Below are 27815 nucleotides of genomic sequence, written 5' to 3' on the forward strand. Positions count from 1 at the left end.
ACCCTGAAAGTCCAAATTGAACATTATGTGCCAATTACAAAACATTTTTCTCTATCACTTTTTAAAAATTGCTCCTTTGCAACAATTTAAAGACATATTAACCCACACATTTTAATTTCATGATGATTAATTCCATCAGCAAAGAGACTGGAGATTAAATCAAAGTTTCTGCAGAGGAAATCAGGTTTACGCTGACTTCTTGGCAGTGGGATTGTGGTTAACCTCTGTTGTAGACACATTAAGATCTATAGATAATAATACACAGGCATATAAGTAGTGTATTAACTGTTATATGTATTAGATAAGAGTTCTCTGTTCAGGGTGCACCATGTGTTGTTATTGTTAACAGATGGGTATCAAGTTGTTCTTTTCTTCTGTTACAAATCACCACATTCTCACATTATGTTTGTGTTGAAGCCCAGTGAAAAGAATCAGGAAGCAGCGAGCAGTGAAAACGTCTACGACGCTGAGAGGATGGTTTGAAACAATAACAGTAGGCTGCAGATAATGTTCAGAATTATTTTTAACCACCTTAATTTGGCACTTTTTCCGTGGACGAGTCTCTTGACAAGATTTGAACTTCCCCTTAGTTTCATATAAAAATGTCCCTGCATGCAAAAGTGGATTAAGTAATGTTGGTTATCATTCACTTATTTATAATGAAGAAAAAACTGTGCAAATCATGACTATAAAATCAAGGGAAATGAGGCTTTCCAGCAACAACAACAAGATCCTCAAGAAATTAGATCCAACACCCAACTGTTATTCTTTTTTGTTTCTTTCCTGAGTGTTTGTTAACATAATTATGCAAAAACAACGAGGCTGATTACCAGACTGATTAAATGAAAACAAGCTGGGGAGGAGTGGAGAAGACTGTGAGATGGAGTTTGTCCAGAAATAATGCATTAATCAGTGTAAAACAAAACATGTAAAGTCTAATATCTAGGATCGGGATCAGATAACCGTGTCCTCAGTGAGAGACAGTTGACACTGGCACACATGGCCACCTTTGTTTTTTATAAACCGATCTGTCTGACAAATGCAAATGAGGCTTTAAGAGCAGGTGAACACAAACAGAACAATGGCTTTACAGTTAGAGTCATGTTTATTTACAGCAGAATCCTGAACAGGGAGGAGGAGGGGCAGAGGGAGGGAGGAAGGGACGGGTTAAAAGGAGACAAGGTGTTTTAGATCGAGCACTTCCAGGATTCATGTTTCACTACACGGTTCTTAATTTATTTTATTCACCATTTTTCTATACAGAATCCATTCATTCAAAAATATCAATGCTCCAACAAAACGAGAGTCCTCTGCTGGAGGGGGGAGGGGAAATTAAAATAAAAAACAAACCTCTAAAGCACTAAAGGGAAAAAAACGAACAAAAAGGGGGTAAAAAGAAACACATTTTCTATATAAAAGGAAAAATTTTTTATCACCATGATCGTCATCAATTATGTATATATATGTACATATACACATACAAACACGGTTATGTGTGTATATATATACATATATGTATATAAATCTATATATTTTCTTTCCATGTTCGTTAAGAGGTGATAAGGAGTTTGTGTGGTTCAATTAAGTCTGAGGGGACGACTGCACTGAGCAGCAGGCCGGACGTCCCCAACCCCCCCTCGACAGCGCTCAGATCTTTATAATCAGCCTGTGTGAATCAGGAGGTCAGAGCTGAGCCATCGCAGTCTTTCTGACCCCCGCAGCCTTTGTCCCACTCACAGATACAGTAGGTCCAGTGCCTCATTGTCCGGCCAGCAGAGACTCAAAACTGCAGTGGCTTTGTCAAACGCAGTCTGAGAAATGATACACTGTACACGTCACATGCATGGCCAGATCAAATAGAAAAAGTTACAAAAACAAAACAAAAAAAACAAAAACAGCAAACTGCATTGTTCCGTACATCTGTGTCCGTGTGCCGTCGCACCTTTTCCAGTATATATTACATATTAACTGACAAGCACCACAAAACAGTTGAGACAAAAAAAAGAAAGAAATAAGACTGTTGGGTACAAAGTGGTGAAATAATAATAATAAAAAAACATTCTATGGGTTAGAATTAGTTTCTATTTTTTTAATTTTTGATTTCTGAAGGGCACAACTGATTTTCTCTGTTCTAGGTCCAAACAGATTTAAAAATGTTATTTCATCACACACACACACACTCACTTTCTCTCTGTCTCTCTCACACTCACTCACACTCACACACACCATCCAGGAAAAAAAAAAAAACTGTGTATAAACCCAAACGGTATGTTTTCATATTCCACTAACCCTCATCTCCAGGCTTCGAGTCCCAGCTTTCACAATAGTCAGGTCTTCATCGACTGAGGTGAAACATTTACAAAGTTCAGGTAAGATGTGCTTCTTCTCATTTTGTCAAAATATATATGTATAAAAAAAAACAAAAAAAACAACGATCTGACATAATCACGCTCGGACATTTACAGACGTCTGAAAGTGGGGATGTGTGTAGTGTTTCCATGAGGGTAAAGTGTGTAAATTTAGGATGTGCATAAGAGTAAATTAAGTATAAAACCCAGCATGATGCACGGTGAGGTTTCATAATGAGAACTAACAAAAAAAAAATCAATTCAACATTCCTTTATTAAAAAAAAAACAAACCTTTACATTATCAACTGTCTGCAAAACTAAAAACAATAAAAATGACCCCTGTTGAGAAAATGTTTTCAGTAAATCTTTACAATACGAAACACGTCACGTCAGCCCACTGGAAACCTGACTATTGCCACCGAAGTTTCTGATTTCAAATTAAAACCAAGTAAAACAAACATTCGCTCGCGCTCACACACACACACACACACTTCCACACTTTAACACTAGAGCAGGAAACTAACTAACTAACTTCAACCGTCCACTGACGCAGATATTCATGTATCACACGAGCCAACAAACGATAGAAAACCCAGCTCCAAGTGGCGGACGCTCGTGGTCCATTCAAAAAGAAATTGACCAGGACCGAGGTGAAGGCTTGGAGTCAGTTTCCCACTCTACACGACATGCTCCCCGATCACAAATACAAACTCAAGATACCGCAAATACATGTGTACACGTATATACAAATAGAAGCAGCCCCCCAAACACTGGGGGCAGCTTGACAATTTATAATGCGTAATTTCTGTATATGCCAAGAATAAAACTTTACTAAATAAAATACATAGTTATCTGGGTGGGAGGAGAATGGGGGACAGCAGATGAACAGAGAGGAAGGAGGAGGGTGGGGGCCCCGCAGTGTCGGGGCAGTAGCACTGGGGAGAAGCCATCGCTCAGGGACGACAGAGACGACAGATGAAGAGAAGCGGGGGGGTGGGGGTTGGGGGTGGAACACAGATGGAGGGGGGAAGACCCTTCACTGTCACTGCTCCCGAGTGCTGTCCTGTGCCACCGCAACACTCCAGAGTCTTCCAATGTTTTGTTTAAATCGTTCCGTAATAATAATAATAATAACAATAATAATAATAATAATAATAATAATAATGACCACGACAATGCTAAAAAAATATATATAAACCCCAGCCACGTCTCACAACCGTAGTCCACAAAAAAGGGAGGAGGTCTGGCCCTCGAGTTCATCTGAGTCGATGACAAACAGATGCAGAGGTGATTATAAGATGAAGAGAAAGAAGAGGCCTGACAAACTGAGTGGGCCAAAGTGGCAAACAAGACCAACTATGGAGGAGGAAAAGGGGAAAAAAAGATATGGGGGGGGGGTGTGAGACGGAACACCACTAGCACAGGATGTGCTATAACGTAGAGGAAATAAACAGAAAAAGAGGAAGCGGAGATGAAACGAGGAGGATGTGGGGACTAAAAGATGAGTCGCGTTGAGTTGTTGTGATCCACACATTGGTGTCCCTTCTGAGGGTGTTCACAGAAGATTGGTGGAAAGCATGAACAAGTGGTGACAACATGGCCTCACTATGAGTGTGTACTCGCTCTCTCCTTCCCGCGAACGAAGGGAAAGGAACTGCAGTCCTCCCTCCACGCTGGTCGTTTGTCCCAGAGTGCATCATACCTCCAGGAAGCGGGAGCTGCTGGCCTTGGTGTGGAACGGCTCGGACCACATGCGCCGCAAGTCTCCCTGCGAAGCACAAATGTGGGTTTAAATCTGGCTTTCTCACCGTTCATCATCAGAAAACCACTGTCTACAGTCTCTACCTGAGCAATAAATAGGAAACAAAAAGAAAAGCATGCATAACATGCAACATTTCTGCATTAGAAAAACCAAAACAATTCCAAAACTCTTTGAATCCATTTCATTTAGGTCACTTTACAATAAACATCTCTGCTATTACTTTCAGGACAAACCACCAATGAAACATCAGAATGAGGAAGGGTATATTTGGTCCTACTAATAAGCCAGTGTGTTGTCTCTTGTTTTTTTTATTGCGTGCATTTGTCACCAATGGATCACAACTACTCATTTAAGTTAATTGTGGCACATTCTGCTGCAGAAGCTCCACCAATAAAAGTGCAAACACACAAGGGCAATCAAACGAGACAACAAGATAACAACTCCCATGATCCCATGCTGCCTGCCTTTCAACATCTTCAACCTACTATATAGTTTTGATTGAGAGAGAAATCTGTGTTTGTAACTGCTGTATTTTGAATTTCATTTTAAAATGATTTGTTCAACAGAAACATCATTAAAAAAATGAGAACTAAGAACAAGAAACTTCAACAGGAAGTGTATGACATAAAACTATGGAAGGCATGATAAAAAGTGCAAATACAAGACTGGTGTTGCCCTTCAGTGTACCTTCAGGTAGGCCATAGTGAGCAGAGGCAGCAGGGTGAAGGGTACCAGGTAAAGCAGAGCTGGCTGAGCAGCACGATGAATCCTGGAGGCCACAGTGGCAGTCAGCAGACCTGCAGACAGTCACACATTGACGTCACTCTGAAACACACACTTGAAACTACACTGACCTTTTCCATCCATCCATACATACATCTATTGACTTCTTACCCACAAAGTATCCGATGAGAGTGCAGTGGAAATAGGAGACGCGTTGCATGCGCCCGGGCATATTACCAGGACCTGGAACTTCCCCATTTGCTTGCTTCTTATAGTTGTCATACCGCAGCACAAAACATAACAGCAGCCCCGGCATCACAATGTCTCCTATTCCCAGCATAGAGAAGTGACTTCCTGTGGAACTGCATGAATGGAGAGTAGAGATTCACAGGAGGTTCTGATGCTGGAAGTACGCCCATGTACATTTTTACTGTTTCACAACGAGAATCACTGTAGCTGCACAATTAAATTACTGCTTTTCTGAATGAGCAATTATTAGGGGGTTCTTATCTGCTTACTTGTGACCAGTCAAAGAATGTTTAGCCCTCAAGATGGTGCCAAAGTAAAGTCAGTTTCATTCTATGTTTCACTGAAATGCTTGTCACAAGTCGCTGACTTTCCTAAAGACAAAGACATCTTCAAATGTACAAACATACATATTTAGTTCATTCTCACATGAGAAACACAAAAATCTGAGCATTTGTGTCTTAAGACCAGAGGTTATCTGCAACTATCAGAATGAGAAAACACTCTCTTAATATCTAGGGGGAAGTCACTTACTTGTTTCAGTTCTATTAATAGCTACAGGGTGATACTTAGCACCACATGCTATGCTGATGTTGATGATCTAAATGAAAGTTATTACTTTTATTAGTACCCTGTGATGACCACAAGTGATATCTGAATGGACAGTGAGACTAAATGAAGTCAGACAGAACACTAAAATCAGCCACATGCATCCACTGGGGGCTTTAAATAGCCATACCAATTTTATTTTTTTTTAATGAGCCAAGAGGGGTTAAGAAAGGTTTCTATGGACCAAAGTGCAGCCCAATTTCCAGAGCCTTGTCAATACCATAGCTAAAATGGAATTTTATAATCCCAAACAGAGACCAATAAGGAGAGATTCTGTGTTTCAGTGCAGAAACTAATCAATAGCGACAGCTACAGATGCTGCTTTTATGGATATAAAACAACTTCTTTCCTCCCTCTGGTTATATCAGTCTTACCTAGGAAAGACCAGTTTGCCTGGTAGTGAGAGACGAGGGACATCGCGGCCCATTCCTGGCCCCAAGTGGAGCTTCCTGGACAGAACGTCTATGGGATTTTCAGCAGGTTGAGTGGCAACTTTGACCATCACATTACTATTGAAGATGTAGGCTGAGAAAAACACCTGGAGGGAAACGTAAAAATGCAACTTAGCCCCATCACCTTGACAAATGCTCACAACAACATCATTACTATGTTAAGCTCTTACTTAACTGCTGACTGCTGCAACTTCAAAACCAAATGATTTAAATTGAACAATTTATGGTGGGGAAGCAAGAAAACCATCACTTTTGAGAAAATGGAATTTCTCTAGATTTGGTCCTGATCCATTTTAAAATGTGATTCTACCGACTATTAATGATCAGTGGGAAAGTAGTGTTGAAGGCTAGCTCTACATGTGGGAACAATGAGGGTAAATTTAGAAAAATGTTTTCAGTGCAGCACATAACAAGTACTTGTGTGCTAAAAAAAACTTTGATCTGGTTTCATGTATTTGCTTCACATTCTCATGGCATTGGCATGTACATTTGCTGTGGTGCAGGTGGAGTTTGGAATGGGAGCATTTCTTACCCAGAACACATCATAAATAAGCAGACCCGACAGCAGCAGGCAAGACACCTTGAGACTAGGTAGCCGCACAAAGGCTATCATGGCAACACACAAGCCCATGGCTAAAGCTGAGGGGTGAGAAAAAACACACACACACAGTCAGTCATAATACAATTTTGCAGGAAATGGCAACATGGGAACACATTTAGGTCAAGATACGTTAATTACTGTGCATGAAGACCTAACTAATTAGACTAAAATGATAATGTTCCATTTCATTTTTTTAACAGAAACTAAGTGTCAATAAAGATACAATTTTCTGTACTGATTAAAAAGAAAGTTATTATTTATATGTCACCTATACAGTCACCTGAGTCTGTGCACGTTAGAACTTAAACTCCATTAATGTCCTTACGTACACATACACAAGCTACTGCACAAATGTTTCCCCTGTTAAGCTTGAAACAAAATTTTGAGAAACCCAACAGAGCGACATACCATCCATTAGAAGCCAGTGTCCAGTCAGCACCCAGATGAGCACCAACAACACAGAGAGGGAAAAGGACAGGAGTTCGGCCAGGGTGAAACGCCCACAACAGCCAAAGGAGATCCTACAATAAATAAATAAATAAATATACATACATATATATATATATTACACACACATATATACATACATATATATACATATATACAAATATATATATAGACATATATATACACACATATATATACATATATATATGTATGTATGTATATAAATAAATAAATAAATTAGCCTTGTACACAACTATTATAAGAAAAGGGGGATTCAAGCAAACATTTATAGGGCTGGTATGTTACTATTAAAAAGCATTTGACTATATTAACTCATACTGGATGCATAAATAATGAATTCATAAAATATAGCCTGTGTAGTCGTTGAGGACATGTAAATGTGATATTACAGTGAACACCGGAGAAAATATGAGTTTTATTGGGTGTGTCAAACGGACAAAGGTCGACTGAAACTCGATCAGGGGTCTGTATCTGTAACCAGAGAGCTGGTCTACATGCGGGATACAGAGTAGGAGGGCTGTGTTCTTGGTAATTCAATGTGCTTTGCAATGGCTCGAGACAGTAAGAGCTCATTCGTCCCAATAACTGGGAACAAAGGTTATTAAAATGGTTTGTACATGTTAAGTGAAGAGACAGATGTAACACAGTAAGATCCCCCAAATGGTGACATAAGTATCCAATTTCCATTTTAAAGCAATTTTATCCCTGTGTTGTAACTGTGGAATCAGTCATCGACTGAAATAAGAGCTTCCTGAATATTTGTAAAAGACATACACAGAGCCGTTTGTGCAATTCTTACTCAATTTAAAGACACACAGTGATTTCCTTACTTGTTCTGTGGGGAGCAGGGTCTGGTCAGATACTGGCACATTGGCAACAAGAGGAATGCAAATGCAATTGTTGCAAGAACTGGGGAGAAGAGCAAAGCACAGCAGTGAGACTGAAGCACATGTACACCGAGACTGCTTGTTCTAGTTATTTTCTGTCAGCTTAATGGGGCAGTTAATGGTCTTTACAGTTTCAATAATCAGCACAGAGAAGAGACCTTCCCCAGAGTGTAACTACTAAACAGAAAATGCTAACAGTTAATTCTATAGTTGTAGTGTAATGTTCACCAGTGGTAGTTACCTGCAGTGCAGATGGTGAAGACCACCTGTACCGAGTCAAAGAAGAAGAACATGACTAGCAGAGATACAGAGGCTCCTATGGGCAGGAACAGGGCCTGTGTGGAGTCTATAGTCTGAATACCTGCAAAACAATTTAAACATCAAAGTGAATAGGATTTAAAAACACAGATTTAAAGCACATAGTGGAAACAAGTAGAGCAACTCCCCAATCACATGTGATTACTTGTAAATCCAAGAAAGCCCATTGCCTGTGCACTACAGGCCTTGGTATATAAGTAACACTCACTGTTGTTTGTGTTGCTGTTATTAAAAGCCCCCGTTGTCGTGGGGTTACCGTCTTTATCCTTCTCCTGGTTCTCACAATCCATGTTTAATGACCTGCAGTCAGGAGGGAAAGACAGAGAGGATGGAAGAGAAAAGGAGAAAAAAACTAGAAGTTAGAGAGCTGTGTGTCAGCCTAGTTTAACAGTACAACACCATGATGACTTACTGCCTACAAATATGTATGTCAATGAAAAATAAGGTTGGTTTTTTTTTCAGGGGAAACTGTATTGAACAATAATTCCTGTCCTTATGTTAAGAGAAAAGGTAAATATTGACAGAAAACAGAAAAGTAATTGCAGCTAATGCTGTTAAACTATGGAAGAAAATATGGCGTGTTTCATAAAGTGACATGTCTGATTTAAAAAGTAGGGGAGGGATGTAATTGTCTCCTTATTTATAAAAGTTTTTTCATTTATTCCCCTTTTTTATGTCTTCAGTAATACAGCAGTGCCACTGAGGTTTAATTCACATGCAGCATGTTTACCATAACAAGTTTGTCTCTATTAAGTTGTGGTTGCACAGCAAAAACACTTCCTTTCTGTCGTTTGCATTTTGAAGGTTGAACACATCAATTCACTTAAAAACAGATGGAGGAAAATTCGGAGGGTAGGATGAGCTTTTTTGAAAGTTGACCAATCAAAACACCATTAGCAATGCAGCAAAAAAAAACAGCTATCATTTACAGGCTATACAAAGAGGCAACATTTTTTCACATGTTATGTAATGTTAAAATGGTATACAGTCATTTACAACCTACAAGTTATATTTTATGAATGGAATTGATGATGTGTTATTTCATTCATTAACTCAATGATGTAGAATCTTACTTGATTTATTCCTGTGAACTAAGTCCATATCTTCATATCTTCACTCTATGGCATTATGTTTGTTTGTTTTACATTATGATTGAAGACTTATTTCACTGTGTCATGTGATAAATAACTATGTCACAGACATTCAGACATATAACTATGATGTTGTAATTATTATCTGGGATCACAACCACATTAGCAAAGGTCACTCCAAAAAGTCACCCATCAGATACCAACAATAATAATAATACTAATAATAATAACAACAATAATAATAATGATAATAATAATAACAATAATAATAATAATAATAAAAAAAAAAGAAAACTAACTTTTTATACCCATCAATCCCTATAAATGGTATGTGGGACAACCTGACATATCTGGCTAATGCCAGAAACTTGATAAAGTTTGTAAATGACTGTCCACTGCTGAAGTGAAGTGACTGTTTATTCGTTAATACTCACCTAAAGCTGCCATATACGATGAGGAGGATGGAAATGAGGAAGGTGGATACCTGGCTGGAGTCAACTAGGGAGTACGCCCTGCAGATAAGAGAGAAAAGACACAGAAACATTTTGAGCTTAGCGCTGAAGACAAAATGGTGATTTTGTTTATAGATCTCTCAACAGTAATAATTTACATCTGTGCTGCGACAGCACAATATTTCGCTACCATCACACAAACAAGTGGAAAGTTAATAGACTTAATACACACAAATGTCATCAGTAAACACTCTGGTCTTCAGGTCTGTGTTATTATAATGCTTCCTCCTTTGATTCTGCTACTTTTACACTACAAGTCGACTCAAAGCCAGTTAGACGACTTTAAGTAATAGTTTAATTTATAACCCCATCGTTAAGTCTGGGTTAATTAAAAACAGTTCATGAATCTTCTTCCGAGAGAAAACATGTTATCTTATTATCTATTAGACCAATCCTGAAGGTTTTTTTTTGTTTGTTTGTTTTTCAAAGACACAGATTTAGTTAAAACCTTGGCTACCTTAAAAACAAAAGCCATCTACATTAACTTATATGACAGAAGAAATTTTTACTTCCAACAATATACTACACTGGCCAGACAACTCTTTCCTCAGGAATGTGGCAAAATGTGCATGAATCCTTTGTTTGTGGAATAAAAGTGTGTGTTTTTTTCTTCAGGATTCTACTCTATAATCATTGCATATACAGAGTGCACCCTCACGTAAACACAGCAACCATCAGTCTGACATCAGGACATCATGCTTGCATGCTTGTTTTCTTTTTTTTTGTTGTTGTTTTTTTTAATCCACCATGTTGTGGAAAATAGGGAAAAATTGTGTACAGCTATAATTTTACTCAATCATTTCTGATTCTCCTCTCTGACAACCTCCAACTGGTTGTGGCAATAGTATTCTCATCACACATATCACTTTACCCTCCTACCAAACCACCAGAAATACTGTGACAACCAAATGTAGATGCAGAGCAGGAATTGAAATGATGACATTTCAGTATGTGTGACACATCAGGGGTAAATCAATGGAGCTGTAGATCTGACCAGTGTGTTTTTTATTTAAATAGGTCAGTGCAACTGCAGTACAGTATTCCTGTTTCTAGTGACAAACAAATAGAACATCTAATGGCGCATTTCCACCGGCTCTACTCGCCACACCACGGTTTAAGTAGCGTTTCCACTAGCATAGTACCTGGTACCAGGTACTATTTTTAGTACTTGCTCCGGCGATGTTCCAAAAGTGTGCCGAGTAGCTACTATGCGATGACTGGTCAGACTGCCGGCACAGGAAGAGATGTACCACACACAAATCAAGCCGAACAGAGCTTAGCTGTAGATCAACTACTTAACAATCCTAAAAACGTGGGTTAATTTCCAACAACTACCAGGGAAATCTCTATATTTAACAGGAGTCTTGTGTATGTAGGGTGTATGCAGCACCGTCGATCACGAGCGATATCACAGACCCTGCCGCAGTGGTCTGTGGAGTATGGGTCTGTACTCCGGCGACGTGTGGACAGAAATCAAGTCTAACAGTGCCAAACTGTAGATAAGTTAGAACTACTTAACAATCCTAAAAATGTGGGTTAATCTCCAACAATTACCAGGAGTCTGGTGTAAAGTCACTAGTCACTTGTTTGTGCGCGTGTGTGTCGCACATAAAACGAAGTCACCGCAGTTTCACACAGTCGTGCAACAATGACTCCGCCTACGTTGAGTAGATACTTTTTATTGTAGTGGAGATGCAAACTAACCATGGCGAGGCGAGGCAGTGGAAATACGCCATAATATAACATGCAAATATATGGATTACGTGTGGCACTGATAGTGGCACTGATAGTTGGCGCTTACACAGAATGCTCACCCAGAGCATTATTTTACAGTATTACATATTCTGTTTAGAGGTGGGCAAACTATATCATCTAAGATCATGGTTCTCAAACTGTGATACATGTGGAGGAATCTTGACAGTAGTGCATAGAAAATCAAACAAATAAAAACATAATAACAACAACAGCAATAAGAGTCACCCTATCTCTCGTGCCATCTTAATCTAAAGAGAAAGCACATTATCTTATTGGGAATAAATCTGCCTCCTGTAAAAAATAGTCTATAGTGGACTTTGCTCGGCCTATTTACACCACTGTCTTTTAACGTTGGTGATAACGGTGTGACTTCGAGAACTCAATATTTTCTCAGGCGGTGCTTGGTTTAAAAAGTTTGAGAAACACTGCTCTAAGATAATATCATGATTGTTGTTTTTAAAGTTGTGCAAATTGACATTTTTGAGTATTTAAATTACTGTGCAAAAACGGCAGCAGTGAACAGGATTCAGTGTCACATGACCACTAGTGGGCCTATGTGGTCACATGACCTCTCGCTAGCATCCTCCCTGCCACACAGGTTAGCGGGAGAAAACATGCAACACCAGCCCAAAGTTTTTGAATTACTTGCTATTACTTACTGACTATTTGCTGTTGTTTGTATGCTGCAAAATGTATCTTATTTGTTGTTTGCTGAATGTTTATTTGACAGTCTTTCAATTTTACTTAAATGCTTTAGTTTAAAGAAATTCCATTGATATAATCCAATATACAGACAACTATTGAGTTATGACGCAGACAATTCAAATCTATTTTTTAAAGGATATTGACTAATTATCATGATCGTCAAAATCCTGAAAAGATATCAGGATATCATTTTTTGCCCATATTGGATAACCTTAAATCTATGACAATCACACAGAATCTTCAGTGAAAAAAGAATGAAACAATCTGATAGCAAAATAAGAATTGCACATTTAGTTGAATTTTAAAGAAGGGGTAAACAAGTTATTGACTGTTAAAATCAAGAAGGCAAATGGAATCCATACAGTCCTATGTACAGAGGAAATTGTCACCAAAAGAAGGGGGTTTCAGCAGCTCACAGCTCAGTTTAAAGTATGTTATTCTTCTACATTTTGAGCAAGTCTATTGATTTAATTTGATTGCACATGACTCCGTGTATAAGTTTTGAAAAGCACATAACACTTTGTATTTCTATTGGTTAGTTACCTTATGCCAATTAAGCCATTGATTGCCCTCACTTATGTCTGGTTGTAAGCCACACAACTCAAAAAGTGAACAGGGTTTCATGAAATTTTCTGGCAATGTTTGTTGTGGCCCAAATAAAGAATAAATATAATTTGGTGGCGATTCCCATATGGAAACTTGGCAGCCTTGGCAGAGGCTTGCACTCTCTAAGTGCCATCTCTCATCTAATTGTTGAGGTACTTGCTAAATTACAATGAATAATAGCTATGGATTTCCATTTTAATTCATCTTTGAAATAAATATACCATCACACCCAAATGGGCTCTTTGGTATCTGCAGCATGATTTTAGTTAAGATTTGGTCTCAGAACCATTTCGTTTTCACACAAGCCTGGCAATTGAAACACAGATTAACAACTTCACATCCCAACTCTGCTTTTTGACAAATAATTCTTCTGCAAGAAATCTGCAGGCTGCAGTTGTACCAAAATATTTTTCACACAAGAGGCACCAAGTCAGGATTTATTTGTTTTGCTGTCCTTTATGGGACAGACTTGACAAAACAAAGAGGACCTGATGAAGGACAGTGTAATGCATGTTTTCTGATCAGGGTGAGCTGCTGTTAAATGAGTATCCATTCTTTTCACTTTGATACAAGTTGTCTAGGAAATCAATCAATCAATACTTAAGAAGCACTTTTCAAACAGATAAAATATAACACAAAGTGCTTCATATAAAAGCACCCACACAAACACCAGCAAGATACATTCACACGCCTCAAGATATATAGCTGAAACAGAGGCCAGAATTGATCATACATGGAAAAGGAGCTGCGAAAATACAAGTTCTACTGCTTCGATGAAGAAACATGAATATATTCATTCAGACACACCTTGACTAATCAGAATAGTTTGCATACTGGCGCTGTGTCAATCGAAGCATCAAATTGTTCCCACATCAGTGATTTGAGGCCTTGACGCAGCATAGACTTGCATTACTCCCCATAATGCAGGCCTTCTTTTTGGGTCAGACAAGGCCAGCATTGTGAAATGCTGACTTCAGGTGAAAGGTGCAGATTTGACCCTCACCCTGACCCTGATCTGCTGTCCAAATCTTTGACTCTGCGTTATACATGCAAAAACGACCTCAGCCATTATCATCATCATCATCATCATCATCATCATCATTATCTTAACACACAGTTTGATGAGACTGGTAAACAATGTTAAACAATGAGCAAATGCAAATTAAAATTGTAACAAATAAATATTAGATAGGAACAATTTCTGTATGGTTCTCATCCTTGCAGTACAATAAAGTACTTAAGGTATTGATAGTGTCATGTGGTAATGCTCCATCACATTTTAAATCTATTACACAGTGAATACAGAACTGACATCACAAATGCAACATCTGTAAGAGAAATCTGTGTTCAGCTTTTACTGACATTATCATTGTTCAGCTATTTATCTTTCTGTCTGAAATACAGTACTGTGCAAAAGTCTCAGGGCACCACCATCTATGTTGTTTTTATGCCTGTCAAATTCCGTGATTATTGGCATTTGGATCGGACTGAACGTTGGTCTTATATATTAGCAAACCATCAATGAAGTTAACAACGTGTTTATGTAATGCTCAAATATGTGTTGAATAAAACTGGCTTAATATACCTTTTTCACAGCAGATGTTTCTCAGGTACTCAGTATTATAAGTCTATCACTAAGAAAAACAACAATGATTTTGAATCATGATGATGAATTACACCAATATAAACAGATCACCCAAACATTATAATCAGTATTGAAATAATAAAATCATTCCACCATAAACATGAAACCAGTTGGTGATTTTCATCATTGTATTGGTAAAGTATGCAGTCTCTTAATATCTATAAAGATATTAACCCTGGGACTCATATTGTTAAAGTACAATAAACTCTCATAATAAGTTATTCTAGACCACAGTTACTTTTCTAATAATAAAAAAACCAACCCACATCTGTTTAATCAGATATGCATACTGGCTCAGTAAAGCCGAGGTGATGTATGCAAGTATAGTATATACATAATTTATTCATTAAATGATGAATTACTGAGTTCATTGCTCAGTGTTTATTTAGAGAACAGTAGATGAAAGGATAGCAGTGTGATGACAGATGCTCTTCACAGGAAACCACATTAGCTAAAAGCAACAATAATCACATATTGACTAGCACCATCACTTACTGGGTAACACTTTACAGCACATTTGTTTCATCGAAAACAATGTTGAAGGTTTCTTGGATTTTTACTGCTATTTCACTTTGGCTTTTTGGGTTATCATTGAAATATAAAGAGCTCTGGGTCATCTTTTCAAAAGCAAAAATGTCTCCTATTCTAGCCATAGCCGGCATCACAATCCTTACCCAGTTACTGCGACATACAGAGAATATAAATGGGTTCCCCTGCAACATACTGTATTATGCAGGCTTTGTGTCACTTTGCAATCTCAAGTCCAATGCAATCTCTTGTGTGAACTGCACTGATGAGAAGAGGCCTAAATATTTGGTTCAGCTGCAAAGTATTTACACAAGGTAAATTACAATAACCACATGAACAACCCTAGATCAAGAGCATGTACACAAGGATAAACACAATAAACACTGGCATAGTATGGAGGGGACTCCTGTAATAATACTCTGTGGTTATGATACTGCTGGGGCTGTAAAGTCTCGGTCGACTGGTTGATTTATAAATCGATACGTTCTGGTTCGACTCAAATTCTGATAAGTCGACTTTTTGCCGTGTTAATTTCATACGGTTCATATGGTTAATTTGATTTAATCTGGAGGAATGTACCAAGTGATAATGGAGGTGTTTTCAGAGCACCCCTGTTCCACAGGTAACAGCGTGTCTTCAGAGAACACCCCCCTTGTTTTCAGTGTCTCAACCCACAGGAGACGGGTAAGATTAAAGAACATCCGGTGGTTTTATTTAATTTTGAGCGTTTAATTTAAGGCAACAGTTAGTCCTCCTCTAACATCCATGTCAAAGACATCGGCAGTCTGGCAGTATTTTACAAAAATAGATGGCGATAAAAAAGGCAAATGCAAAGTTTGCCAGCAACAGTTTGCATATCACAGCTTGACTACAAACATGGCATATCATATAAAAACGGTAACCTAACTTGTCTTCGTTATGTTGATCCATCCGTTTTGAGTACATGAACATATCAGAATTGGCATATTTCAGTAATCATTGATTTATTTTATAACTGCAGACGCACTCGCCTGCAACGACAGCGTTGATCTATTTGTGTCTCAGCCGCGAAGCTGAGCTCCTATGTTCAGTCTCGCTCTGTGCGAGGACATGCACAGAGACAAATAATGTAAATATCCCTCAACAGTCGCTATTGCGCTGATATCAATGTAGTATAGTACAATATATAGTATATTTTCAGAAATCATGCGCTATGATATTGCGCAGATGCACCCCCCCAACTAGTCAATTCTGAGTCGAAATTTCAGGGCTTCAGTCAACCAAGAATTTCTTTGGTTGATTAAAGCCCTAGATACTGCCACTGAAATGTGTCCTCTTCTCTGTTAGTGTAGTGCTGGACTGCAATACCTTTTCTTCCAAGTCCTGACAGAGAAAATGGGTCTTGCATTAAATGACCTAAAATCATTTTTCATTATGGTGCACACGGGAAATGGGAATTCACAAGTTATCATGGTGATGCTAGGGAAACAAACAAGTACCGCCTTCATCGTTCATCCATTTGTACATAATGACTACAATCACTTGTGTCTTGGAGGGGAAGGGTAACATGTAGTTCCCCCGTAGAAACAGGATACCAGTAAAATGCTGCATCATGTAGCTTGGCCCTGGCCTTGTTTGTTCAATAGATAATGACTGAAAAACACTCAGATGGCATCATCTTCAGACATGTCACATTACAATGAGGTCTAGTATACCTGACCCAAGACATGAGGTAATAATACAAACTTAACAATAATAATAATAATAATAAACATCTAACAATAAAGGTGATATGAACTTGACACTGTACTCAGGAAGAGTGTTTCTTCAGTTCAGGTTGCATCCTAAAGTAATTTGGCGTTAAAAAGATTAAGAAAGTGAAGCTGTTCTTAACACCGACACAGATGATGTCACTCCCTCAGTGTCAACACAGCAACCAGACAGACAGCTAGTTTTATCTGCGACAAACCTAATTCATATTCTAGTATCGAAACTGCTTGGTCTGAATTCTGTGCACAGAAGCCTGTAGAACATGGGTGAGATAGATGAATGGAACATTTAAAAACAAAATACAATCCCGGACTGTTGAGGGCTGGATGGCAGCCCAAAGTACCATAAGACGTCCTTGTTCACTAACAGACTTGGTTTTCAATAACACAATTCCAATACCGTTCTCCGTCAAGCCAGTTGCATGCATGACTTGACCACTAAAGGCCAGGTCACCAAACCACAATGACGACTTCACAGGGTAAAAGCTGAGCAAATAATATTGAGAAACATTTATTTCTCCTCCATATTCTCATACCAGTATGGATGTGAAAATGCGAAGGAATCTTCAAAAACAAAACAGTAATTTGTGATAAACTGCCCTTATTGCCTCCATGAAATTGGTGCATGTTTGTAGAAGTAACCAGGGGTCAGACTTCCAGTATTTGTTTCTTTCCCGTATCAGTGAATGGAGCGAGTTTTGTTTCTTAACAATGTTCGTGGGAACATTCAAAGCAATCGATAACAAATCCAAATAACAGGTCAATTCCACCTCCGTGTAATATTACGGAGTGGGAGGACGACATTATTAATTAATTCGCGCCGTTGCTTGGTGTGGACGGTTAAAAGAATGAATGTCATTAAATAATGAATTGATAAAAGTAGGCAATATAACCTGGGTTTCATTACACAACTATATAAAGTGTCACTTGGGACACCAACTCAGAGCACTAACAACACTTAATCATAATTAGCTCTGGTTTTACCTGTGGCTGCTAATGCCGCCATGAAAGTTTTACTGGCGTTTAATAGCCCAGACACTTCTCCAATACTGGATGGTTCATTTTCAACACAGTCAAACAAAAAGACGCTACAGTGGCAGTTTGGGAGGAGGTAAAAGTTCTTGCAGAACTACATTTCCGTCTTCCCATGGCTGATGATCAAAACTTGACTTCACATACGACATCAATTTTTCTTGAAGTTACATCATCTTTTCATTAATGCTGCAATGATTATTCAATAACTCGTCAACTATTTTGACAATAAATTATTCGGTTCAAGTGTTTGTTTTTAATAATTAAAACAAACTTTCAGCTTTACAGCTTCTTAAATGTGAATATGTTGCGGTTTCTTTGCTCCATGTAGAAAAAAAAATGAAAAAAATAATTCGACATTTTATGATCAACATTTTATTGTACTTGATTAATCAAGAAAATAATCATCAGATGAATAGGTTGTGAAAATAAACATGGGCGTCTAACCTTCTTGTTTCAACCGAAAATAAGGTCAATGAGAGATCCTGGAATGGATTTGTCGGTTACATGATTTATGCCAAAAATGATCTGCAGCATAACCTCTTAAAAATATACTTTAGGGGAAAATACAGGTAAATACCAAAACTGACATACAGTTTTTATCATTTGGTTCGGTTAATCATCTTATTAATAGCACATCAACACAAGTGACATCCTTAGCCTTAAAGTTAATGATTTGACAATCTGCTGTTTTTCCAAATTAAAACCACTTAGTCCTTCAGGCTTAAAAGAATAATTAGTGTTGTTTCTGATCTGGACAAAGGCAACGGGTGCTTCAGTGACAGTACATAGGCACCCTAGAAATAGACCTAACTGGTTATTGTGTTTGATACTAAATGCAGAGAAATCATTCAATCAAAACATTACTCTCTTAGTGAGTTGTGGGAATGATTAGTTGATTAGTCTGTGCCTAGAAAGGGCAACCCTGAATTAGATTGTATTGCTGTCTGAACAAGAGGATTTTGGGATTAGATCTTAATAACCATATTTCCTGAGGAAGGGCTTTCTCATACATTCATTAATTTAAAGGCCAAAGGAAAACTTAAATTGTTATGAACCAGAACCATGGCTGTCTAAACAGCTTCCTGTCTATTACATTAATTATGGGATAGCAAAAAAGGAAAATGGTTGATGTTAATGGTAAATATTTTTAGCATAAATCAACATAACCTAAGACAGACTTGTAAGAACCAAAATACACTTCGAGCCTAAACAAGACATAGCAAGGACACTGAACTGTGATCACATGCTCAGCATTTGTTTAAAGGATCAAAACTTTCCTCCACACATGGACAACAACGCCTAAGACTTACTCTCCAAACAACCTAGAGAACTACGAGTTAGTGCTGACTATTGAATAAATGTATTACACAAATGACTAAAAATTAATTAGTGGTTATTTTGGGGAACAATCAACTGCATAAGCAATCGGTTGAGTGAAAATACCACAAAATTGCTAACAACAGCCTCTCTTATATTCTGCCTAAAAGAAGGTTTTCAACCTCTGTATTACCATCCAGATGTAGCCTACGCTAAGAATGAGAATGTGGCCCATAAACACAATGTTTAACTTTCAGTTTGATGTGGTGGCTGCAGTTTATGCAAAGGACACTCAACATGGCAGACAATGTGGCAAGTGGTTCAACTATATGATCCCTTTTTTTTTTTTATTTAAATCAAAACCAAAGAGTGCTAGACCAACAAGAAACAATTTTGACAAGCGACGCACCCATGTGAAACAAAAACACTGTATTCACTACTTTGGGTTACAACTCCTCATAAAAGCTTATTCATGCGGTCTGTATCTATGTGGTTGTAAAAGTTTGCAGCAATTGATTATAATAGTAGTTATTACACTACAATTTTATTTTAGTGTTGTCACTCTGCTGTGAAGTTACAGCTGTCCATTTCACAAAGTGGGACAAAAGAGGCTGAAGGTCACACTTAAAATCAGACTTGTGTTCTCCTGATAGTCATGTCCTTGTTTGTCATCCCAATTTGAGACTTATTTTGGGCTAACTAGATCAATTAACAACATTCATCTGCATAAACGTTTCTGCATAGTTAAGAAACTGTGTTAGGTGTACGTTTGATGAGAAGATGTTGCCCACAGCAGTAGTTAACTCAAAGGAATAACACATGACATCATGATTATCCTTGATTGTTGACATGACTTTCCTGCAAATACCGTTCTCTCTCGTCGCAACACAAACGTTCAACCACTCTCATTGTAAACCTTATCTGGACATAATCACATTTGCACAACATTCCCTGAAGACTGAACCATTCGCCTGTCCAGCAATGAACTCAGCTGAGATGCGAAACGAAAGCAAATGCTTACATATTTTTTCAACAAACCGCTAGAATAAAAGTCATGAATAAACGCTACATAGAACGAGTGACAATATTTTACACTTGTGTCGAAAAATGTAATGGGTTATGCTTTAGTTACTGTGTATCTTTAATCTCAAAATGAAGTGATTGAATTATTTCACAAGATAGCATCAACGAGGATAGCCAACAGTCAACACGGCCCTGTATTGAGCAAAATACAAAGACGGGTGGCACATAACATTTGACAGCTGCCTAGATGGTCAAGTCAAATCAAAAACTACATGTCAACTGTAGAGGTCTGCCCTTTCCAAATGTGTCTATGTGACTGTACTGTGCATCACTAGGTGTGCTTCAGCTACCAGTTCTAACTACATGCTCCAAATGAAAGAAAAGATGGTGAAAGAACTGTGCATAAACTACTTTACAACCTACTTATTTTATCTACAGGGTGATAACATACCTACAGGGTGGTAACATACAGCTAATATACATATAGCTAATTGACCCTCTTTGGGAATTAAACAATATGGAATGCTGCCTACCATTGTGAAGACGACTAAAAAAATAATCAAACTACAAAAAAGTTCAAGAATGCATCTTGTATATAGGAATAGGAATTATTATAGTTTACTTATTAGCATTTTATCCATGCATAAATATAGCAGCATTAAAGCCAATTGTGCACATCAGAACTTGCAAATGCTGCCATGTACTGCAACATAACCAAGTGTACACATACTTTTATCACAGGAGTTACAGTATATTTAAGTGGAATTTCAAAATGTGTTGGGATTCCACTTCAATAACGTCTTTCTGTCTGTGTGTCTGTCTATCCATCTCTAACAGAACATTACATTACATGTCATTTAGCAGACGCTTTTATCCAAAGCGACTTACAATTTAATTGAGTACAATCAGCTAGGGGTGGAATCAAACTTGTGACCATTGCGACTATGATGTCTTTCGCACACAGGATACGGTCTTAACCACTGAGCCACTCCACCCCCAGAAGTAAGGACATTATTTATACAAGTGGTTGCCCTGTGCGTTTTCTCCATCATGAATGCAGCTAATTTAGAGATAGAAATATTTTACAGCCAGATGTTAATTAATTAACATAATCAAAGGACTTTATAAACGCATAAACCGAATTGCTGCAGAAAATCGCCCTCAGTGTTGCTCGCTTTCAGCATCCCGAGCTTCAATTCACTCAGCATCACGTACATGGAACAGTGACACATCTGACCAGAACACTAACTGTTGCTGTGATAGCCAAGCATTGCTATGGCATCAAAACAACCCAGACACACAACAGGCAGATGTTCCTTGATTTCTTCTTCTTCTTCTTCTTCTTCCTATAATTTCCAGCAGGCTGTTCACTGAAAGGTGTAATGCTGCCCTCCACAGTTCAAGGTTCTCAGTCACAGTTCTCATCCTCTCATCTCCTTGGTCTAATCCTCTTCTCATCCTCCATTCCAGTTCAATACTCCTAATCACAGCACAACGTTCCCTGTCCAACTGTCCCTCTCTTATGCAGTTTGAAGTTCCCTCAGTGCAGCACAAACGTGTGGTGAGCTATTCTCTGCTGACAACCATATCCCCTCTTCTTAAAATAGAGTTTAAATACTCAAGAACACAACTGTTCTTTAAATGGCCAGGGTAAATCACTATGGCTGTCACTTAATAATAAAATTTTAAAAAAATCAAGCTTGGGCAAAATTTATAATAAAATAAATTAGAACACCCCCCCATATGTTAGGTCATATGTTAAAACATAGTAAAGGCAAATCGCCCCAACTTCATTTCCATTATTGTTTGCAGAAACAGTGTCTCTTTTTTTCATTTAAAGCATTACCCGTGCATGAGAACATTATACATTATACAACTCTACCTTACTCAGTTTAATATCAGTCACATTGTTTTCCAATACTATAGTACCTCCTCAATGTGGGGGGGTTCATCATAGCATGTCTACATGGTGTGCTGAATCATGAGAATAAGTTAATTGAAAAGATTTTTTCAGTACTTCCTGCATGACCAGAGCGCAGCAAACTATGTCTGACAGTCTATCCATCCACCCATTTTCTACCGCTTCATCCTCGATGAGGGTCGCGGGGGGTGCTGTGCCAATCTCAGCTGACATAGGGCAACAGGCGGGGTGCAACCTGGACAGTTTACAAGTCCATCACAGGGCCACATAGAGACGAACAACCATTCACTCTCACACTCATACCCATGTTCAAATTTAGGGTGTCCAATTCACTTTATCCCCATATTGCATGTTTTTGGACTGTGGGAGCAAGCCAGAGAACCCAGAGAAACTCTGTGCAGAAAGGCCCTTGTTCCGACCCGTTCACAAACCCGGGTCTTCTTGCTGCAAAGGCAAGAGTGCTAACCACCACACCAACAAAGAACATGTACATTAAAAGAAACAATTACTCACGTGAGACTATATAAAACTGCACAGGACTGTATGTTGAGGTACAGTTTAAAAACATGTGCAGTATAAGGAATGGTTATAAAGCAAATATGTTGCCAGTGTGGGCATAACTTTTACAATTTCACATCAATTACAATGCTGCATTTACTCAATTAATTATCTCTGAAGGCCCTTGATGGCATTTAGGCTTTTTCTGGCACAAAAGACATTCACTATCCTAAAAATATTTCTGCTGAGTTTGCACATTGACAGAAACAGGTCTATACTAAGAATAAAACCCATTTGGGCAGAACTTATTTCTCATGGAGAGGTCAGGTGATTTTAAAGGAAAACCACAATTATAATAAAAATGGTATATCCATTTGACTTAAGTCATTAAAAGAAAAGGTCAGTCATTTTGAATTACTTGTCAATTTATCAGGCCTGCTCGAAAAGTGTTTTGCTGTGGCATATTCTGTTTTTCATATACCGGTCTTATCACCACCACTAGATACACACACCAGCCACTTATAAGGCACACCTGTTCAACTGCCTGTTAGCAAATATTTCAGCAGTCAATCACGTGGGAACAACTCAGCCATAACCAACTGTTAAAGTTCACAACAAGCATCATAATGGGGGAAAAACATAATTTAAGTGGCTGTGAACATAGTGTGGGTTGTTAGTGCCATACTGCTGATCTGAGCATTTCATAAATTTGTGATTTAATAGGATTTTCTTGGACAACCAGCTCTACAATTTAATGGTCAATGATAGAATAGTAAGAATGGTCTGCAAAACAGAAAATATTTGCTAAATCAGTTTTCTGGATGAAAGGGCATTGTTGATGAAGAAATCATAGAAAGGCAACTTTAACTCAAATAACCAGGTATGCAGAAGACCAAATGTGAACACAAAACATGTCGAACCACCAAGGGTTGCTCCCGGCACTATATTAGGTGTCCTGTGTGCCTAATAAAGTGGTCATTGAGTATATGCAATTCATGCAAAGGATGCCACATTATACATTAAGCCTAGCCTAACAGATTTGCAGGCCTAATTGGAAGACAAAGTTTCTTCCTATCTTGAGCAAACACAACACAAGTAACAAATACTTGAAATCTAGGTTCAGTTTTTTTTTATTATTATTAGGTATTCTGTGGCAGTGCTTACCTTCATCTATGATACACAATATGTGATACAAGTGGCACAGCCAAATTAATACCAAGCATTAATATAGTATTAGTATATTATTAGAAAATGGTGCACACCATACATCACAGTAAAGAGGCATTTGATGCAGACTTGTGAAGTGAAAACCCCAAGACATCAGATAAATAGTAGGTTGGTCCATGTGCTTTTTCTGAATACTGATAAATGGAGATCATACACGTTGCCACATAGCCTTACAGAACACAGGTCAGTTATAAAAGAAAAGGGAAACTGAACTCTATCAAAACACAAGATGAGTGAGGTGAAAATGTATAGTTAATTAATGTATAACATGACTTCAATGTAATGCATCAATGTAAAAATGTTGGTTAGGCTTCTCCCTGTGTAAGCAGTCAACTGAGTCCTGTGATATTGAGACATGTATTAACATAAAAAAATCAGATAGAGGATCACATAAAATAAGATTGACAGATATTTGAACTAAATGCTACGTTTGTGTGACCCAGTTACATTCAATAACTCCTGTGTAGTTTTTGAGTACATTGGTTTGTACTACTCAAACACAAGTGGGTGATTTCTAATCATTAGAAACACTCAACCATGTTTCCAGAACCGAACAGACTTAATACAGCTTTCAGTAATTAGCAAGGCCTCGTCAGGTCCTTTTCATTCATGAGGAAAACTGAATACTGATCACAGCGCCTCTTCTATCGTTTCTTAACCTAACACTAAAATCCAATTATAATCTAAACCCAGGCCTTAATGGTTTCGTGCAAAGCTCTTCAAGGATGAGATGAACCAACTGGTCGTGAGTCACAATGCCAAGCTCACTGAAACTGGTATTTTCGGACACAACTGCGATGCCAGTGAGCTAGCTCACTTCTACGGCAGAACCTTTGTTATTGTGTGCAGCGAGTCAACGGCGAATGCTAACAGGTCTAATTGGCTAACACTAATTCGCCGACGCAGCAAACACCCACTAATCTACCCCCCGTCGTCTAGCAACGCGGTGTTAATTGTACAAAATTATGTTTCTCATAAAAGCAAACACTGGTGATAAGTGCGAAAGAGTCATTCACCAACGGGCTAGCCCAGTTAGCTTTGCCGAGATATTAGCTCGGTTGCTAATAGTCGTTCGCAATAGCACCAGCTGGTGGGGCTGCTAGCTTATCATGGAGCTCAAGTTAGCCGTTAGCAAAATCAGACCTGCAGGTAAAAACACTTAAATGGGAGAGGCATGGCTCACTGGGCTGTAATAAAGGTGTCTTAAGACATAAGGTCAATGAGCCTTATGTCTGTGTGAATTGTCAGAAATATAATTCATTGTTTTAGTGACCCATATCAATAAGACTTTGTAGCCATTGAAGCTAAGATAGCAATAGCTAGATGCTAGTGGGTAGAGCTGTGTCTGTGCGCACTCACCAAGATGAGTAGCCCTGCTCCGCCATATCGCTGAAAACAGTGGGTTCTGCGACTGAGGCTAACACAGATTTAGGTCCCGGTGACAACCCGTTGGGACGTCGGCGATGGATTTTCTGCTTATCCTTCACAATCCGACGACCTAGCAGTCACTTTTAGGTGCCAACATGATGATACATCCCGGCGGCAGCTAGTGATCACTAGCTGAATATGTAGCTGCAACTGAAACGGAATGATGGTTTGCTATCGTTAGGTGGACAAGACAAAGCACCCCGAGAAAAAAAAGACACACTGGTGTTATTCTCGTCAGTTTCGCTGGTGTCCTGCCGTCACCCCAGCCGACAAGGCTCGGTCTCTAACTATGCTACACCCGCTGTAAATCCATATTCAGCCTGATGCGTCCAGAATAAATTCGGTTATTCCTCCGGTCTGCACCCCTGGCTGTTATGGAAAACGTTCAGCTTTGTTTTCTATGGCGAGAGTCACGGGAGCGCGCACAAGCGCCGTGCTGTAGAGGTTTACAAGTAGGACGTGCACGGAAATGTTTGTGTGCGCTGAAAATGCTCGCGATGGTTTCCTTTCAGTCGCCACAGCACTGCATCTTATCACATGCAACTAACGCCACGAGCTTTACGTCCATTCTAACATGTAATTAACGGTTCGTAGTTAAGGCGTTAAATTTAATGGCTGCTGTGGCTGCGAGGCACGATTTAGGTTTGTGACCAAATACAGAAAAAAACCTCAACCTCTAACTAATAATTGAGAAACGGATTATGAAACATTATTTCATTTTAAACAGTAAAAAATAGGTATTTTGAAAAAATTACGATTAGGTACTGTACATCTCTTCGTGGCCTTACTCTGTTGAAAAGAAATTACATTTGTAAAACTTGTAAATTAAGGGTTGCCAGTTCAAATCTTGTGATGGGTCAAGGGCTGGGGTGCCCCCAAACAAGGCACCTAATCCCCATTGTTCTCATTGGCTTGTGTGTGTTCAGTACTGCTACAGTATGTAAAAAAGGATGGATTAAATGCAGAGGTCATCTAATCAGGAACGTGCCTGTCTAGTTGTCTGTCTGTTCGGGTGGCTTGTCAAGAGTCCTTTTCTATCATGTGAAAATGTAGCAGTGTGAAAGATTACTGAAAAGCTAAACACGGAAAGTGTCACAACATTGCAAAACAAACAGAATAGAAGGTGGTGCCAATAGAGAGGATACCAAAGGCAAAGTCCAATGCATGCATGTGATGCTGAGTCAATTGGAGTCAAAGATTGTCGCATTGCAAGCATAAACACAAGAAAACAAATTGTGGCACTGATGATGAAAGGAATGGGATGCCACCCATTGATCAATTCAAGGAACTTCTGTCTCACATTTGCTTGACAGGCTTTACACTTGGCAGGTGACTTGCTAAGGGCACCAGTGCAGTAAAAAAGCAACAGGTATAGCTCCAAACGAGCCGCTTCCACATGCCTAAAGACAGTCATGTCAACAGAGAGAAGACACGCAGGCCAATGTGCATTTTAAAAACAAAGGTTTATCAATTAGCTGCACAGAAATAAAACACCCTAGTAATTTACAGTAGAAACTACACAGCATTATACAGTTCTCTTAGATTAAAAACCAAGGAAGAAAATGAGGTCTTACAGGTCCAGTGTCTAACATTGAAAATAGTTTTTTAGCAGAAACTGAATATACTACTACCCATACTTGTATAATTGCTTTAAAATTAAAAATAATTTAGTTTTTATTGCCTTACAATAAGATTGTTATATGTACAATAGAGACTACCATCTTGGGGTGTATCGCTCATTTCATTATTCAGGAGCAGCTATTGGAAAGGTGTTGTTGCTCCTGGTTTTAAGTGTAGATTTTGGGACTACAAGACCTCAGTTACCATTAAGGGTTAGAGGTTGCAGATGTTATGAGGGGCCAACCCAATTAAAAGCAAATGATAAAATCTTGAAATAATGATTTCTAAAATGAAAAGGAAGCCACTGGAGAGCAGGTAGAATGTGAGTAATGTGTGTTCCAATTTACTGTTTCCTGTTATATGTCTGTGAAGGTGCTCTGCTGGTGACTGGTTTCTTGTTTAAAAGGTGAGCAGCTGTGTTTGGGTAAGCAGTAAGCGTGCAAGACAAATCTGATTAATGTCAACATAGACGGCATCACAATAGTCCAAACAAGTCAAGATGAAAGCATGTATCACTCGCTAAAAATCATTAAACAGGTTTAATGTGTGGTGCAATAAGCCAATGAAATTAAATCTATATAATTTAATATTTTTACCTTTTTGAACAATAAATACCACATCCCCTGTTTAATATCCTTCCCTCATGTAAACTATTGTATGCAGGGTGATGTATTGAAAGCGTCACAACTGTTGCAATACCACCATTAATCAAACAGAGTCGAGCCCCCATTAGTCTTGTAA

The 27815-nt window shown here is 38.5% G+C and overlaps 1 protein-coding gene across 1 annotated transcript; it reads right to left on the reverse strand.

Annotated features, from left to right (window-relative positions):
* Positions 1–1549: 1549 nt before the first annotated feature.
* On the reverse strand, positions 1550–25917 carry sppl3 (signal peptide peptidase 3). Its single transcript, XM_044012704.1, has 11 exons — positions 25386–25917; positions 9941–10018; positions 8624–8715; positions 8339–8458; positions 8041–8119; positions 7151–7263; positions 6674–6780; positions 6064–6227; positions 5006–5196; positions 4799–4908; positions 1550–4117 (listed from the first exon to the last, which is right to left on the reverse strand). Exons 1-11 carry the CDS (start codon positions 25409–25411, stop codon positions 4046–4048), a joined length of 1152 nt encoding a protein of 383 aa, XP_043868639.1. The 5' UTR covers positions 25412–25917; the 3' UTR covers positions 1550–4045.
* Positions 25918–27815: the final 1898 nt, after the last annotated feature.

This window comes from Solea senegalensis, linkage group LG21 (genome assembly GCF_019176455.1).
Source record: "Solea senegalensis isolate Sse05_10M linkage group LG21, IFAPA_SoseM_1, whole genome shotgun sequence".
Taxonomy (NCBI): domain Eukaryota; kingdom Metazoa; phylum Chordata; class Actinopteri; order Pleuronectiformes; family Soleidae; genus Solea; species Solea senegalensis.